Consider the following 15,350-nt stretch of genomic DNA (forward strand, 5'->3'; position numbering starts at 1 on the left):
AAGAATAAGATATACCTGAATCTTATGTACAGTTTTCTTATACCTGATGCTACTCCTGGTAAATAAATTAAATTTCTTTCTTTTTTTTTTTTTTTTTACTATTGTTCTTAAAACGACAAAATATTATTCTATTCATTATTATGTTGTGTTTATTCCTACCCCTGTTGATTGTTATTTTCTTTTTTACTATTTTTATTACTATGGTTTTTCATTTGAACTTCTAAAATTTTTAAGTTTATATAAGCTAATATTACCCTTCATTTCTCTCCACACTTCATGTACTTATTGGGACCACTTTATTTTTATTCCTAGAATGTTTTATTCCTAGAAATCAATATATAACTTTTAAAAAAGCAAATATGACTAGGGTACTCTAAAAAGTAGCAGCCAAAAAATGATTAGGAGACCTCTCTGTACATCAGTTTTATAATAAAAACTTTAAAAAAATTTAAAAAATGATTAGGAGTATTTGCGCTTTTTGCTGTAGGCCTGCTGGGTGCTGGTGAAATGAGCAAGTTCACAAAGCCGGTGGTGGTGCTGGCTGGAAGCTACTTCAGAGGCAAAACAATTCTGGTGAAGACCATCAATGATGGCGCCTCAGATCGACCCTACAACCATGCTTTGGTGTCTGGAATTGATCGCTGTCCCCCAAAAGTGACAGCTTACATGGGCAAGCAGAAAATCACCAAGAGGTCAAAGATCAAATGCTCTTTGGATATCTCCATGGTCAAAACCGTGGTCAACAAGAATGTCTTCAGAGACCCAGCTCTTAAACTCAAGGCCCAACGGGGAGGTCAAGGTCAAGTTTAATGGGAGATAGAAGACTGGCAAGAAGAAGTGGTTCTTCCAGAAGCTTCGTTTTAGGTGTTGTTTCCATCATTAAAAACGAAGGTGGGGGAAGAATATTTTCTGTAACTACATAATTAAGAAATGGTTATATATTTACATACATACACACACACACACACACACACACACACAGTTTCCTTTCAATTATTTTTCCACCAAATGAGAAATGTATGTATGCATACACACACACAGATTATCTATATCTATATCTATATATATGGATCAAGTAATTTTCATGCATAGATGGGTTTTCTAATTTAAAACTGTAGCTAATTTCCTATAGATTAACAGTGTCCATCTTTCAAAGCAGAAAATGCATTCTTTTTTAATTTTATTGTCAAAGAAGGTGGTGAGTACATTTCTTGTCAAACTTATTGCCCCCTCCCTCATTTTTCTCCCCCTCCCCCACCCCAACCCTAGTTGTATAGTTAGTTTATAATTTGTTGTTTTTCTTTTTTTTTATCACTGTTGCACTGGTTCACCCTTTGTGCTTTTTCTCACCATTATGATGTTTCCCTTCCCTTCCCTAATTCAGATAAACATACATACACTACTCAGGGTACCACAATCAAATATAGTGACAATAGGGGTTAAACCATAAGGGTGATACAAGAAAAAAGAAATAATTTCACATAGTATATTAAAAATAATAACAATGAAAAACCAATTTTTTCCCTATCTTGTAGTTCATTTCACTTAGCATCATCTTTTATGATCATATGTATAGTCGTTGAGGTGCATTGTTATGATACTGCTGTTGTTGTGTTTAAACATTTAAATTATAAACCATTTTGAAAATTTTCTCCATTGATTTGAAGTTGGACTTTCTATCACACAGTTGTATTCTAAATGTAAGTATACAAAGAGGAAAAACAGTATTTTTGAGTGCTAATATCTCTGTTTCTAACTAGAAACAAAAAGCAGAAGTAACTTTGTATTGCTCCTAAAACCCAAATGACAGTCATTTGGGAAAACTGGAGCTTTGTCTTAAGAATAGATCAGTTTCTTGAAAGAGTGTTATTGGCATCTGAAGACGTGTATTCTGATTTTATCAGAATTCCAATTACATTGAAAATAAATGCCAGTTAAATCAAATTACTCCTAACATACTTTATTTATTTATTTATTTTTTTGGCCAGTCCTGGGCCTTGGACTCAGGGCCTGAGTACTGTCCCTGGCTTCTTCCCGCTCAAGGCTAGCACTCTGCCACCTGAGCCACAGCGCCCCTTCTGGCCGTTTTCCATATATGTGGTGCTGGGGAATCGAACCAAGAGCTTCATGTGTAGGAGGCAAGTGCTCTTGCCACTAGGCCATATTCCCAGCCCCCCTAACATACTTTAGAAATATTACAATGTTCATGAGTTGATAGAGGAAAATAGGATACGCCTCAGCCAAGTCAATGAATATCTTCTTCATGAGCAATATTCAATAAACATTTACTAAGTTTCATAAGTACAAAGTAAAAACCAAATTATGTGAAATCTTGAAAGGGGTTCTTTCGGCCTTTATCAAAACAGTCCAACCAAAAAACCAAAAACAAACCACCAAAAACCAGTCTTACTTCAACTTTTAATGACATATTTAAAAAAAAACTTCATCTGAGATAGAACAACATCAAGATTGTTTGAATTGGTAATGCAAACAGTAACATTAAAATGTTACCACTTCACAACACTGTCTAAAATAATGTCAACAGAGTACTTAAGAGTGAACACCAGAATCTCATTGCCAATTGAGTCCAAAGTTAATTGTGTTTTCTTATTCATTGAAGTTGGAATAATGGACAGGATTTTAGCAACACAAATATTTCAACCTTGGTTTTATCTTGATAGATTAGCTTTCTTTTTCTAAAAAAAGTGGTCTTATAAATTGAATACAATTTCTCCAGTGAGCATGCATTGTTTATATTATTTTCAACTAGGTGAAATAGTTGATTAAAATTAAGCAATATGAAGACGGACAGGGAAGTTGGAATGGAAGTACAATTATTTCAGGTCTTTTGATGAAAAATTCAGGAAAGACAAATAAATTGGATGAAGCTAGATCTGCAACCAATTATTTCCAAATACATTTCCACTCATTAAGCATATTGAAATGATTAAACTTAAAAACTATTATATTTAAATTTTTCTGTTATTGTGCTTGAATACAAATTGTTCCACATTTTTCTAATTCTATTTTCTTTAAGTTTAGGATTAGGCTTTGAAATTGCTCACACTTAGTCAAATAACTTCTTTTTATTTTTGGTAGTATAATTTTTCAGGCTACCAGTAATCCATCCATTAATCATTCATTCATTCATTCCTCATTTATTCATTCTTTTCTTGTTCGTACATGTGTTCATTAAACCCACACTCTATGCTTACCATACAATGCATACCATACAAGGCACAGGTCTGTTATAGCTATTAGAGTTCATACATTTTTTCTTAATACCTCTTCTTATATTCAGTCTCCTTTGTCCTTCTCAAAAACTGATGATCATTATTTTAATCAATATAGAATGGTACGGTGGCTGCAATTGTGACTGGTGAGGTTTAGATTTTATCAGAGCATATCATTCATGAGATTATATAGATGACATGGTTGACCAGAATTTTTAAATCATTGTGGGGCTGTTTAATTATAATTATAAAAATCGGTTAAATATTTTATCTATATTTTCCTAATTGGTAGGACCAGTTTTTACTTATTTCGTTCATTATTAGTTTAAGGATTTATGGCTATTTACTCTTCAAGGTATTAGGAGAAATCTCCTACTAAAGGAAAAGTTTATTCTTTACAAACTATCCCTTCTTCTAAACTTCATATTTTATGTGTAATTTATGTTTCTTCTGTTAACCTTATCTCTGAGTATTTAGCATGTATTATGGCTAGGTATCTAGGATGTATTTCTACATTTTTTCAGCAACTTCTTTATTTGTTGCATTGTCACAAAAAGATTAAGATATGAGAGACCCAATTTACAAAGACTCTGGTTAGATGTACATTTTTGTTTTGAGAATAATACATAGACAGATTAAAAACAATTATGAAGAACAAATGATAGCAGATCATACTCCCTGATAGAACCGTGTCCCATACTTCTCCATCCCATTTCCAAGACTCATGTGTAAGCCAAGCTTCCCTTGGCCCTACCTAAGGACAGTAAAAATTCAAATGAGTTTAGAAACATTTTTTTTGTACTCTATTTCCCTGACCCAACCCACTGCTTTGTATTCTTCATCTAACTGCTTACTATTTATTTCATATTTTGATAAAGCCCAATTGGGCTTTATTTCTGACTTGTACAGTGGTCAATTTTTTTTAAATGAAAACTTTTTTTGATCCTCTCCTATACCTATGTGCATATGATCATATATGTGCATATGATCATATTTATCAAAATGAACTCAAAGAAATTGAAAGAAAAAGGTTTCTTTTATTTTATCTTTGTTATTTTTGTCTTCTATACCTTTTGCCTGATATGTAAGCTTATATATTTGGGGGAGGGCAAGGGGGAACAAATGAAGGGACAAAGGGTGAACAAATGCAGCCAGGATACTCACTAGACAGTGTGTTAAAAATGAACTGTATAACTTTGGGGGAGGGTGGGAGACAAAAGATGGGAAAGAGAAAGGGAATGATACTGTTAAAAAATGTACTCATTACCTGATTTATGTAACTGTAACCCCTCTGTATCTCATCTTTACAATAGCATATATATATATATATAATTTAAAAAGGAAAACATTCATTTTTAATCATTAGTTGACAATCTATGTGTTAAAACCAACACATAACTGTAGACTCTGTAAAGAGATTGCTTTCAATTTAGAGGTCTCTGCTAACTTTTTAAACTGCTTACATACCTAATGAAACACAACCATTCTGTGATGTGAAATTAACCAGGGGCTTTTAGAATAACTCTTATTTCTGTAGAGAATTAGTTATATATCATTAGTATATACTTCATTCTGAATTAAAATAATCTTCAAAATTAATTGAACACAGTTTACTCATTAGTTGTACATCATTAGTTTATAGTTTATTCTGAACTTTAAAAAATAATCTTCAGTAGCAGTTGCTTAATTTAGTCAACAGTAATAAAATCGACTATTTTACCATTACTTATTAATACAGTGTTATTATGAAACAAGACACATTTACCTGCTTTTAAAATATAATTATGTAGCATTTAATTCTAAAATTTAGCAGTGATTTAAATTTCAATGTATAATATGTGAAGGTTTCATGTTTTAACTTCTAAAATTTAAAATGTGAGAAATAAAAACTGTTATTTCAAACATATTATACAATATAATTTTATTTCTATAGGAAATATAAAAATCCACAAACATATGTCATAATCAGTTAAATTGCCATGAAGTTATGCATATTCATGTCATTAAGAATTTATTACTTTTAGAATTGTCTTTGAAATATAACAGCAAAGCAGGGCAATATTATCTTAAATGGAATTTCAAAAATAATTATGTCGATTAAAGGTAAATTAATTGTGTCAATAAATGTTATATGAGAGTTGTAGTTAAGTACCTATAAAAATAGTGTAAGAAAATGGAAAATCATTGCCTAAATTTGTTAGCATTTTTCAGTTGCTGGATACAGTATTTTATTTTCTTGTAAGGGTGATATGCAGAGGGGTTTCAGTTACCTAAGTGAGGTAATGAGTACATTTCTTGTAAATTTCATGAGAAGATCTAAAAGCTCTAATTTCTCAAAAGAGAAGGCCAGCTACAGGAGGCTACACTTACTTAAACATATATTTCTCTATTTCTCCCGGGCGCCCTCCTCCCCTTGGTTTCATCTACCACTCCCAGTTCCTGGTATTTTGTTGGGCTTTGACTTCATCTTCCTAATAAGTATACTATTGAGCTGTCCATAGAGTCTACTATATTTCAGTTAATGCATTTGCAATTGCTTGCATACCCCTCAGTGTGTTTACTTACAGATTTATAGGCACATTCTAGCCACCACTAATGAGGGAAACCATGCAACCTTTATTTCTCTGGGTCTGGCTTACCTCACCTAATATAATGTTTTTCAAGTCTTTCCATTTCCATACAAATGGTACAATATCACTTTTTCTAATGTATGAGTAAAATTCCACTGTGATCCATTGAAGGGTTCCTGGGATAATTCTATATATTAATTATAGTAAGTAGTGTTGTAATGAACATAGTTGTGGTGGTAGTTTTACTGTAGCCTTGTTTGTGTTCATACCTACAATCAGTGTAATATAGTTTCATTTTGGCTGCATCCTTGCCATCAATTTTTAAGGTTTTTGTTGTTGTTGTTGTTGTTGTTGTTTTTTGATAATGGCCTTTCTAACTGGGCTGAGGTTGAATCTCAGTGTTGTTCTGATTTGCATTTCCTTATGCCCATATTTGTGAAAGATTTCTTCATGTATTTATTTTCATTTTAACTTCTTCTTCTGAGAAGTTTCTCTTTAAGTCATTAGCCCATTTATTAATTTGGTTGTTATTTCTTTGAGGCTTTTTTTGAGGGTTTAATTTTTTGAGCTCTGAGTACGTTTTGGTTTTTATTCTCTTGTCTGATGCACAATACCAAGCTTCCAACTCTCTTACAAGCCATAGTAATCCAAACAGCCTGGTATTAGTACAAGAATAAGCCTGAGGACCAATGAAACAGAACAAAAGCACCAGAAATTAACCTGTAGATCTACAGCCTTCTAATATTCAATATAGGAGCCAAAAACTTAGAGTGGAAGTAAGACAGCCTCTTAAAAAGTGGTGCTAGAAAAATTAGCTACCTGCATGCAGAAAACTGAAACTAGATCCTCATATACCACCATTCACCAACATCAATTCAAAATGGATCAAAGAATTTAGTGTAAAACTATTACAAGAAGGGGTAGGAGAAACACTAGGGCTCCTGAGCACAGGCTGCATCTTTGTAGGTAAAGATCCAGAAGCCCAGCAAATCACAAAGAAAGATTTGATAAATGGAATTGCATCAAGCTCAAACAAAGGTCATAGCAAACAAGCTTTTTAAAAATCCCACTGACTGGGAGATTTTTACCAAGTATTCAAATAGTTGACTCTTGAACTCTTCTAGTAACCAGTATAATAATTGCAACTCAGGCACAGAATTTCACTTGCTAGCTTAGCTGTGCAGAGAGATGCCCTTTTCTGCCCATGGCAACCTCACTCCCCCTTCTCGGCATTTTTTCTTACTGGATAACACACAGAAGTTTCTCACAATCATTCAGTCTCAGAATTAAGATTGTATAATATAGCAACATAAATAGCTGCTTATCCAATTTCATTGTCTAGTGGAGTCAATGTTTTTTTCCCAATTCTGTCTGCACCTAAGGTTTGCTTGAGTTAACAAATAACTGTGAGAAATCAGTGTTCATTAAAGCTAAGGAATGGGGCAGAAGTGTTTCTCTGTTGACATAAAGTTTTAAGAGTCCAACACTCTCTAACTACCTAAGTGACATCATTTTGAGTGTTTTCTTTTGAGGAGTGGACCTCCATGACAAATACAGATTGTGCTAACGGGGTGTGTATGGTGTGCTCAAAAACGTTCCTAAAACCACATTTGCTCAAAGCCTAATGTAATACATGTTTTATAAACTACTTTTTACAGACATACTTAGTTTTTGTTACACCCTTCTGGGAGTTAACTGAGAAAGTGTTCTTGTAACACTCAAATATTTGGGATGCATTCTTTAGAAATTAATATCTGATTGGCATGTGTGTTGTATTACCTCATCAGCTTCTCTGCCTAAACTTGATGACATTTCAGGGAGGGAGAAAGAAAGAGGAGCTTGTCAGGTACCTTCTATCAAACTACTTAGTATTATGAATCCAGGCATGCAGGATGCAAACTAAGTTGGAGAGTGTGAGAGGAGTGGCACAGGAAAAATCAATGTTTTTGTCACATTGCATTGAATAGCAGTCAGCAGAGCAAAAACAACTGGTGATGAGTTTCCTTAGCTCTCTGTGTCAATGAAATATATGCATTCCAGCCATTATTATTCCTTTCTGTATCCTGACAGCAAACATTTTCAAACTACACATTGAAGAGCCAGAGTAGCAGATAAGCAACTCTTTAAATCTGCAAATGCCTAAAACATGGACCAAATCCAGTCCTTTTTTTGTGTGTGTGAGCCTGTTGTTATCGTGAAAGGATTTCAACTTGTTTATATTCTCCTTGCTGCAAAAGTTATTTTTGCAGATTCTCTTTTCTCTCCTCTTGAGGAATGCATGTTGGGACATCATATAAAAGCAAACATATGTATTGATAGATACATTTCGCTTTAAATTGAACATGCATTGGTATCTCCTTTGCATGGCATCAAGAGAACAAAGCAGAATTTCAGCTTCAATTTTAGTTTAATAGTTGGCTAAAATGTTGGGAACCAACTGAATTTAATTAAGCACTAAGGCAGTGATTGGCATATTCAACATGCAGTTTTAATAAATCTACCTACTTTATAATACTTAGCTCACATGAGCAATAACTATTGGAATTTCCAATTGATAGCTGTAAATTCAGGAACATGAATAATTCAAGATTTTTTCTTTAAATGTATAGTCTCTGAAACCAAATGATTCTTTAATGTAGCCATTGGAACTTGAGAAATCTCTGATGGGTGGGTGATGATTAGCAAAGAAAAGAATCAAACAGGAATTGAGACTGTTAGTGGAGAAATCAGAAAGCGAATCAAGATTAGAGAAAAAAAGTAACAATGGATAGTTATCCTTAACTTTACAATTTGTTAACTATTTTATAAGCAAGGTTTTAATTTGGAATAAAGATTTCTGTGACATACTACTTCAGATGCTAAATAGGGTATTTGCTAAATGTCTCCAGAAAGAAATAGCAAGTTCCCAAATAAGTTCTGTATGTCATCCACACTTGGTTACAGAACCTGTTAATAAATCCTATAGAAAAATATAAAAAGGAGTTCCAAGTAATGCCAGCATAATGAATGTTTCAACTATTGAAAATGAGGATATTGGAATCTGAAGTTTACATAACTCTTTGTCTCCAAATACTATCATAAAAGCAGAGACTGACAAAGAAATAACAATGGATCTTAAGGATTAAAGTCTTTCTGATTGTTTGTTAACCCAAGGCCTAACGTATGAAACTGTAACCTCTCTGTACATCACTTTGACAATAAATAAGAAAAAGAAATAAACAAGAAAAAATAAAGTATTTTGATGAAATTAAAAAAAAATTTAAAGTCTTTCTGATGTGAAATAAGTAATGTATTGTGAATAGAGAGAGCTAGGACCTCTCTTTAAACTTCTAATCAAGGAAATGATATACAGTAGTCTCATTTGACTTAATGACAGTAACTTCCTAAACATCAGGTTGGTTTTAAGTTAATTGATCACCTGAATTTGATCACCTTAGATTTACTTACATGAAAAATGTCTGTATAATCTATAGATCATGACACTGCCTAAGACTAAACAGTTGTCTGGGTTAGTGCCTTTCGGTGCTATCCAGTGCTGTACCATTGAAGTCTACTTTTGGAGGTGAGGGTAAGGCTTTTCAGTCAATGGCAAGGGAGAGTTTCTAATTGGAATATCAGTCATGGGATTATTCAGTGGGTGGGGTATATTCCATGTAGGCTCTAGGGGCAGGTACCACATTTCCTGTGCTGGGTTTTGACTACATTATTGCAAAGCATAGTGACATGTAGCATCTGTCTAATGCTCATAACAGACATGTATGCCAGGCATAAGACAATTTACCTACCTCTGTGAGTTTGTCTTTCCTTGTTTCTGTGCTTGTTTTAGAGGGGTTTTTTTTGTTCTTGTTATTTTTGTTTTTTTGTTTTTTTGCCAGGCCTGGGCCTTGAACTCCTGGCCTGAGCAGTGATCCCTGGCTTCCTTTTGCTCAAGGCTAGCTCTCTGCCACTTGAACCACAATGCCACTTCTGGCCTTTTCTATATAGGTGGTGCTGAGGAATCAAACCTAGGGCTTCATGTGTACGAGGCAAGCACTATTGCCACTAGGCCATATTCCCAGCCCTCTGTGCTTGTTTTAAAGTAGCAATGATTATTGAAGTAGCCTTGAGTTCCAAAAGTTAAGAGAAAAATATATTACTATATGCTATTTCAAATATTTACCTTTGGTGATAAACTGTTAGCAAAGAGATAATAAATGCAATTTTTCTTATCAATACAGGCAACATAAAACACTTGAAATGATATTAACTATACATTTTGAGAGCCTTGTAAACTTATTTTTATTTCTTCAGCTTGGCTTTTATATCTTCATAAAGCACAATACTTTCTCTTAGGAATAAAGACAATGTATATTGTTTTACCCACTCAATTGGAGCTTTTTGGGTCTGAGAAAAAACATAGTTTAATCACTAGAAAAACATCCACGAGCAATGGATTTTTTTCAAACTAGTCTCTTTTCCAGAAGTTTAAAATTATTTGGCAATTACTGTAAAAGACCTGCAGTGAAGGAAGAATTTTTTACAAATTAAATAAATGTGTCCAAATAAGGGTGGGAAAAAAAGAAAAACATTGTGTTTTACAACTGCTGAATAAAATAAATTCACATTTTGAAAGGCACAAGTAAAGTTGCCCCATTATTTTTTTACTTATAATAATTACACATATTAATGGGCGAGGGTCTAATATGCTATAGATTCATTGTATGTACAAGGATCATATCAGGGTTATTGATGTATCTATTACTTTAAACAGATATCATTTATTTGTGATGGAGATATTCCAGATCTTCTGTAGCAGCCATGTTGAACCATTGTTGTTCTCAAATGCAGTTGTCCTACTCTGATGGAGAACAACCAATGCGCTCTTCCTATCCAACTGAACTTTTGGACCTATTGGTCATTCTTCCTATCGCTTTCCTCTAAACTTCCAGCTCTGCCTTGGTTTTGAAACATGGTTTTTCCTATTACATTTTCCACTGATGACATAGTGCTAGGTGTTTCAAGCAGGATGACTTGGGTTCTAGCAAGATTCAAAGGACCTGTCATAATAGACAATCTATTGCCAAGCAAGAGCACACCTCCTTCATCCTGTTCACAGCAACTAGCTTCTTTCTTAACTTATTTTCAATTATGATCACAATGTTAGAAACCTTCTCCCCAAATGTATGACCTATCAGAGGAAGAAACTCTTCTTCCTTTGTCACTAGTGATTAGAACAGAGGTCTCATTGCTAGAAACAAAATCTACATTGTTCCGAAGGAATTTCTACTTGTAACTTAAGAACAGACAGTCCACAAATCTCAAATGCAGTTTCACCATGACAGATTTTACAGCTGAGTCACAGTGAAAGTCAGGAGACCAAGTCAGACCACTGCTAATAGTGTTTACACAAATACAATTAGGAGTACTGTCTATTATAAAAAAACAATTATGAGTACTGGGCATCATACATCTACAGCTTCAGTTATTCCAGAAGTGGAAGTAAGAGATTCATGGTTCAATGTTTAGGGCCTGGGGCCAGGTAAAACTCTAAAAGAATAATCTAAAAGTCAAGTTCTATGAGTATGGTTCAACAAACATATAGCATTTTGGTAGAGTCCCTCTAAAATCCTTTACATATTTCAGAATTTGAACTTGTTTTTCTTTTCTTTAGTCTGTTTAATATTATTGATAAATTGATTCTTCCCTAATGTCATTTAGGCTTGCAAATAATGTGTCTTCTTTTTAATCACCTCTCATGTTAATGAGAACAGATCAGACTGTACTAAAAAGATCTCAGTGGCTGACTACAATGGAATTTACTTTTGATGGAAGTAAAGTCTACAGTGGATCTGATTGACCCTATCTTCTAGGACACCAGGACACCAGGCTGTTTCATCTTCATGACAAACACTTTCTGAACAGTATCTGGGACAATGTGATACACAGGACACTACATATTTAATTACTGTTGCTGAAGCCCAAGAGTGGTCTACATCACACTTGCCTTTCCTTCATCATGACTGAGGATCTGTGAACAGCTGTCGTTCCATATATGGTCATGAAAGACAGAAAAACAGAGGGTATTGTTATTATTTTCTATAACTCAATTCAAACACTGATTCTTTCCTTCCTGTGTCATAAGTGCTCATCAACTTAATAGAAGTTTTATTTCTTCACTCATATTATTTATGCTACTCCAAAACAAAATAGTTAATTTTTATAAAAGCAGAGGCTTACTTCCTACAGTACTGGAGGCCAAATGTCCAGAAGAATGCACTGGTATCTGGTAAGGACCTGCCTCCTCCTAGACAGCTGCCTTCTCTCTCTAACCTCACATAGTTCTAACTTGTTCACTTTAATTGAGACTTTCTACTTTATCTATTAGCAATATTAGCTCCTGGATGCTCCAGGATTCACTCAACATTGAAAACTTCTCTTTTCTCAAATGAATGACTTGATATAACTTTCAGAAAAAAAGAATCACAACAGACTCTTAAACTAGATTTATAGTTTGTTTCAAGTTTTCACATTTTATTTTATTTTCTCATAACAGTACTTTAAATTACCCTAAGCGATGTAACTGGAAGTGTGAAAACTTAGATTATGTAGAACTTCACAACAAGAGAATTCTTGGTAACCTGATTGTGCATGAAAGAAGTCTAATTGAAGAAACATGCTATTTCATGTATCAGTACCTCATGAATTGTAACCCAAGACTTAAAACACATAACACACACACACACACACACACACACACACACACACACACACACACACACACACACACCCCAGAATAAAATAGTTCACCTGACAGGTGATGATTTGTCTGTTGACTTTATATAATGGTTTTCATCTTGGCTGCTGGGAATTCTCCATTATTCTCCTCATGTCATCATGCTAATTGCTATGGTGGGTTAGATCATGTCAGGCATTTTAGTAGATTTGCAACCACTCATACAAGATGCATTGAATGACATCCATCAGAATCATGCAGCTTGAAGAACTTGTGCTCTGACTTATCATAGCAATAACAAACTTGTATCTGTCAGTAACAACAGCTATAACATGTCTCTCGTAGCAACAAGGTCAACAGTGTTATCCAGAGCAAAGCTAGTCTATCTGGCCATGTTGTTAGTCTATCCGTAGAGATGGCTTCCTTAGAGAAGTTGTTAGCTTCCTTAGAGAAAACACAGTAAAATGAATAAGATCTGGTTTGGTAATCCCTAAACAGATAAATCAGAATACATGAGCAAAATTTCAGTGATATCTTACAAATGTAATCACAAATGAAAATTAAGCTGTTTTTGTAAAAATGGTAGAAGATGATCACTTGTCATCGATCCTTTTCCACTTGGAAATATACATGGTAGTATTCAATTCTCATTAAGCTTAAACCAGTTCCTCATTTGAGCTTTATAAGCCAGGCTGCCATGTCATGGGCCTTATATTTCAACTTACAGCTTTAAATTTAAGTTCCCCCAATTTTCAAATTGTCCACTTGTATGTGTGAATCATAAAATTCAATAAGTTATAAATATTTTCTGGGTTCTGAACTCAAGACCTCACACTTGCCAGGCAAGTACTAAAATACTGGACCTATGCCCACCAGACCTTGGTGAGTCATTATTTTTCAGATAATGTCTCCTTTTGCCCAGGCTGGCCTGCACTATAATTATCCTATTACAGTTTGTAGGTAGCTCCATTGACAAGCCCATACCGTGGTGCCTGCCCATTGTTACTGATTGAGATGGGCTCTTTTGAACTGTTTACTCAGGCTGCCTTTGAACTACAATCCTCTCAGTATTTGTCTCTTGAATAGCTAGAGTTATTGTCAGTCCTCTTAATATTTGTCTTAATCCTCCTAGCATTTGTTTTCTGGGTAGCTAGAGTTATAGACATGATCAATCATAGCTGGCTTAAATTTCTCATTGTATTTCATTTTATTCTTGGAAATTTAAAACAAATAATATTATTCAAAACAACAAAAGTCTTCAAAATGCAGACCTGTAAGATATGTTGTTGTTGTTTTTTTAAGTTCTCTTTTGACTTTCACACTGTTAACTGAGGCCAGCCCCATGATTCAGGTTTATAAGTAATTCTGTCTGTGAGCTTGGATTTTAATCTGTCATTTAAAAGAAGTTGCCTCAGGAAGTACTTAGATATGACTCATTTGGAAAAAAATGTTGGTTTCTTCATTTTAAAATCTGAGAAAAAAGTTGATAGCTTCCTACAAGTTGTAGATGAAAGATGTCAGAGTTTTTCATGTTGCTGGAACTCCTGAAGTGTAGGCAGCCTCTTGTTCCCTACAAGGTTTCATGATTGGAAGCAATGTTCTGAGCCAAGCTGTTTCTAAGACATTGCTTGACCTTTTGCTAATGGACTGTTAGATAGAATCCCACATCACTAATATAGACTGCTAAATTCAGCATTTTCCAGAACCTGATTTTGCTATATCCTTCCCTTTGGGTACATTTCTTTTCCTGGAATAGATAGTTACATTTTTTAAATAGAAAAAGCCCGAGAAAGAAGTTTTAGTTCTTAAAGAATAGTATTGTAGTTTTCCCAAATTGAAAAGGATCTCAGAACCTATCTGGATTTTCCATGACAAGTGCTAAGACTTTAGTTTTAATATATCACCTGTAATATTTGTCAAAGGGTCAGTGTTTCTAAGGGAATAGTCTATCCACAACAAAGAAAGTAAGGCTCTAGAAATATTTACTGATTTTTTTCTTTAATTATTGTAACAAGGTTATCATCTAAGGGCCATACTTAAGTAATGAGTTGAGAATGTGATACTCTGCATAAGTTAATAAAGAAAATATCAAACTCATGCCAATGAAATCACACACACATATCTGCATACACATTTGTCCACCCATCACACATGTACATATATAAAGAACTTTATGTGAATGTCACAGAGTAGGAGATATTACATAAAGCGTAAGTCAGAAAAACAGAAAAAAATCAGCATATTGTAGTGAATAGCTAGAATTTTGGAAAAAAGTCTTTTGTCCTACCATACCTAGGATATTTTTTCTAAATAGACTTGCATGGGGCAGATTTGGTACACAATACCTGAATGTACTGTTGATTATAACTTCTACTTAGTGTCTTTGCTCTTTTGCTTTTGTACATAGTTTATGATGACTGGAACCATGTGTCATCTTGGATTCTAATAGTGTAAATTAGCACTACCTATTTTTGTGCCTTACGTAAATAGTGTTACTCTTCTATACCCTTTCCATTTCCTAATTGAGCATTATAGCATTGTGCTTACAAGATTTCTTCATATCATGACCTGTATCTTAGCACTTTAAAAATAACTTTCTATGCTCCAGATGACCTCTATCTCCAGTATAGACACTTATTCAACATTTGCACATCCCATAAATGAGTAATTGGAAAACCAATTCAAGAAACTGATAGACAGATAATAAAAAGAAAGTAAAGAAAATATCCCTATAACACTGAAAAAAGAAAACATTTGTAGGTGTCATAACTTTACAATATTTACTGAAGACAACATTTACACATTAATTATTCATACCTTACTGGAGAGAATCTG

The 15,350-nt window shown here is 34.0% G+C and overlaps 1 protein-coding gene across 1 annotated transcript; it reads left to right on the plus strand.

Annotated features, from left to right (window-relative positions):
* Positions 1 to 507: 507 nt before the first annotated feature.
* Positions 508 to 810, plus strand: LOC125351228 (60S ribosomal protein L27-like). Its single transcript, XM_048345938.1, has one exon. It carries the CDS (start codon positions 508 to 510, stop codon positions 808 to 810), a length of 303 nt encoding a protein of 100 aa, XP_048201895.1.
* Positions 811 to 15,350: the final 14,540 nt, after the last annotated feature.

Source organism: Perognathus longimembris, chromosome 5, assembly GCF_023159225.1.
Source record: "Perognathus longimembris pacificus isolate PPM17 chromosome 5, ASM2315922v1, whole genome shotgun sequence".
NCBI lineage: Eukaryota > Metazoa > Chordata > Mammalia > Rodentia > Heteromyidae > Perognathus > Perognathus longimembris.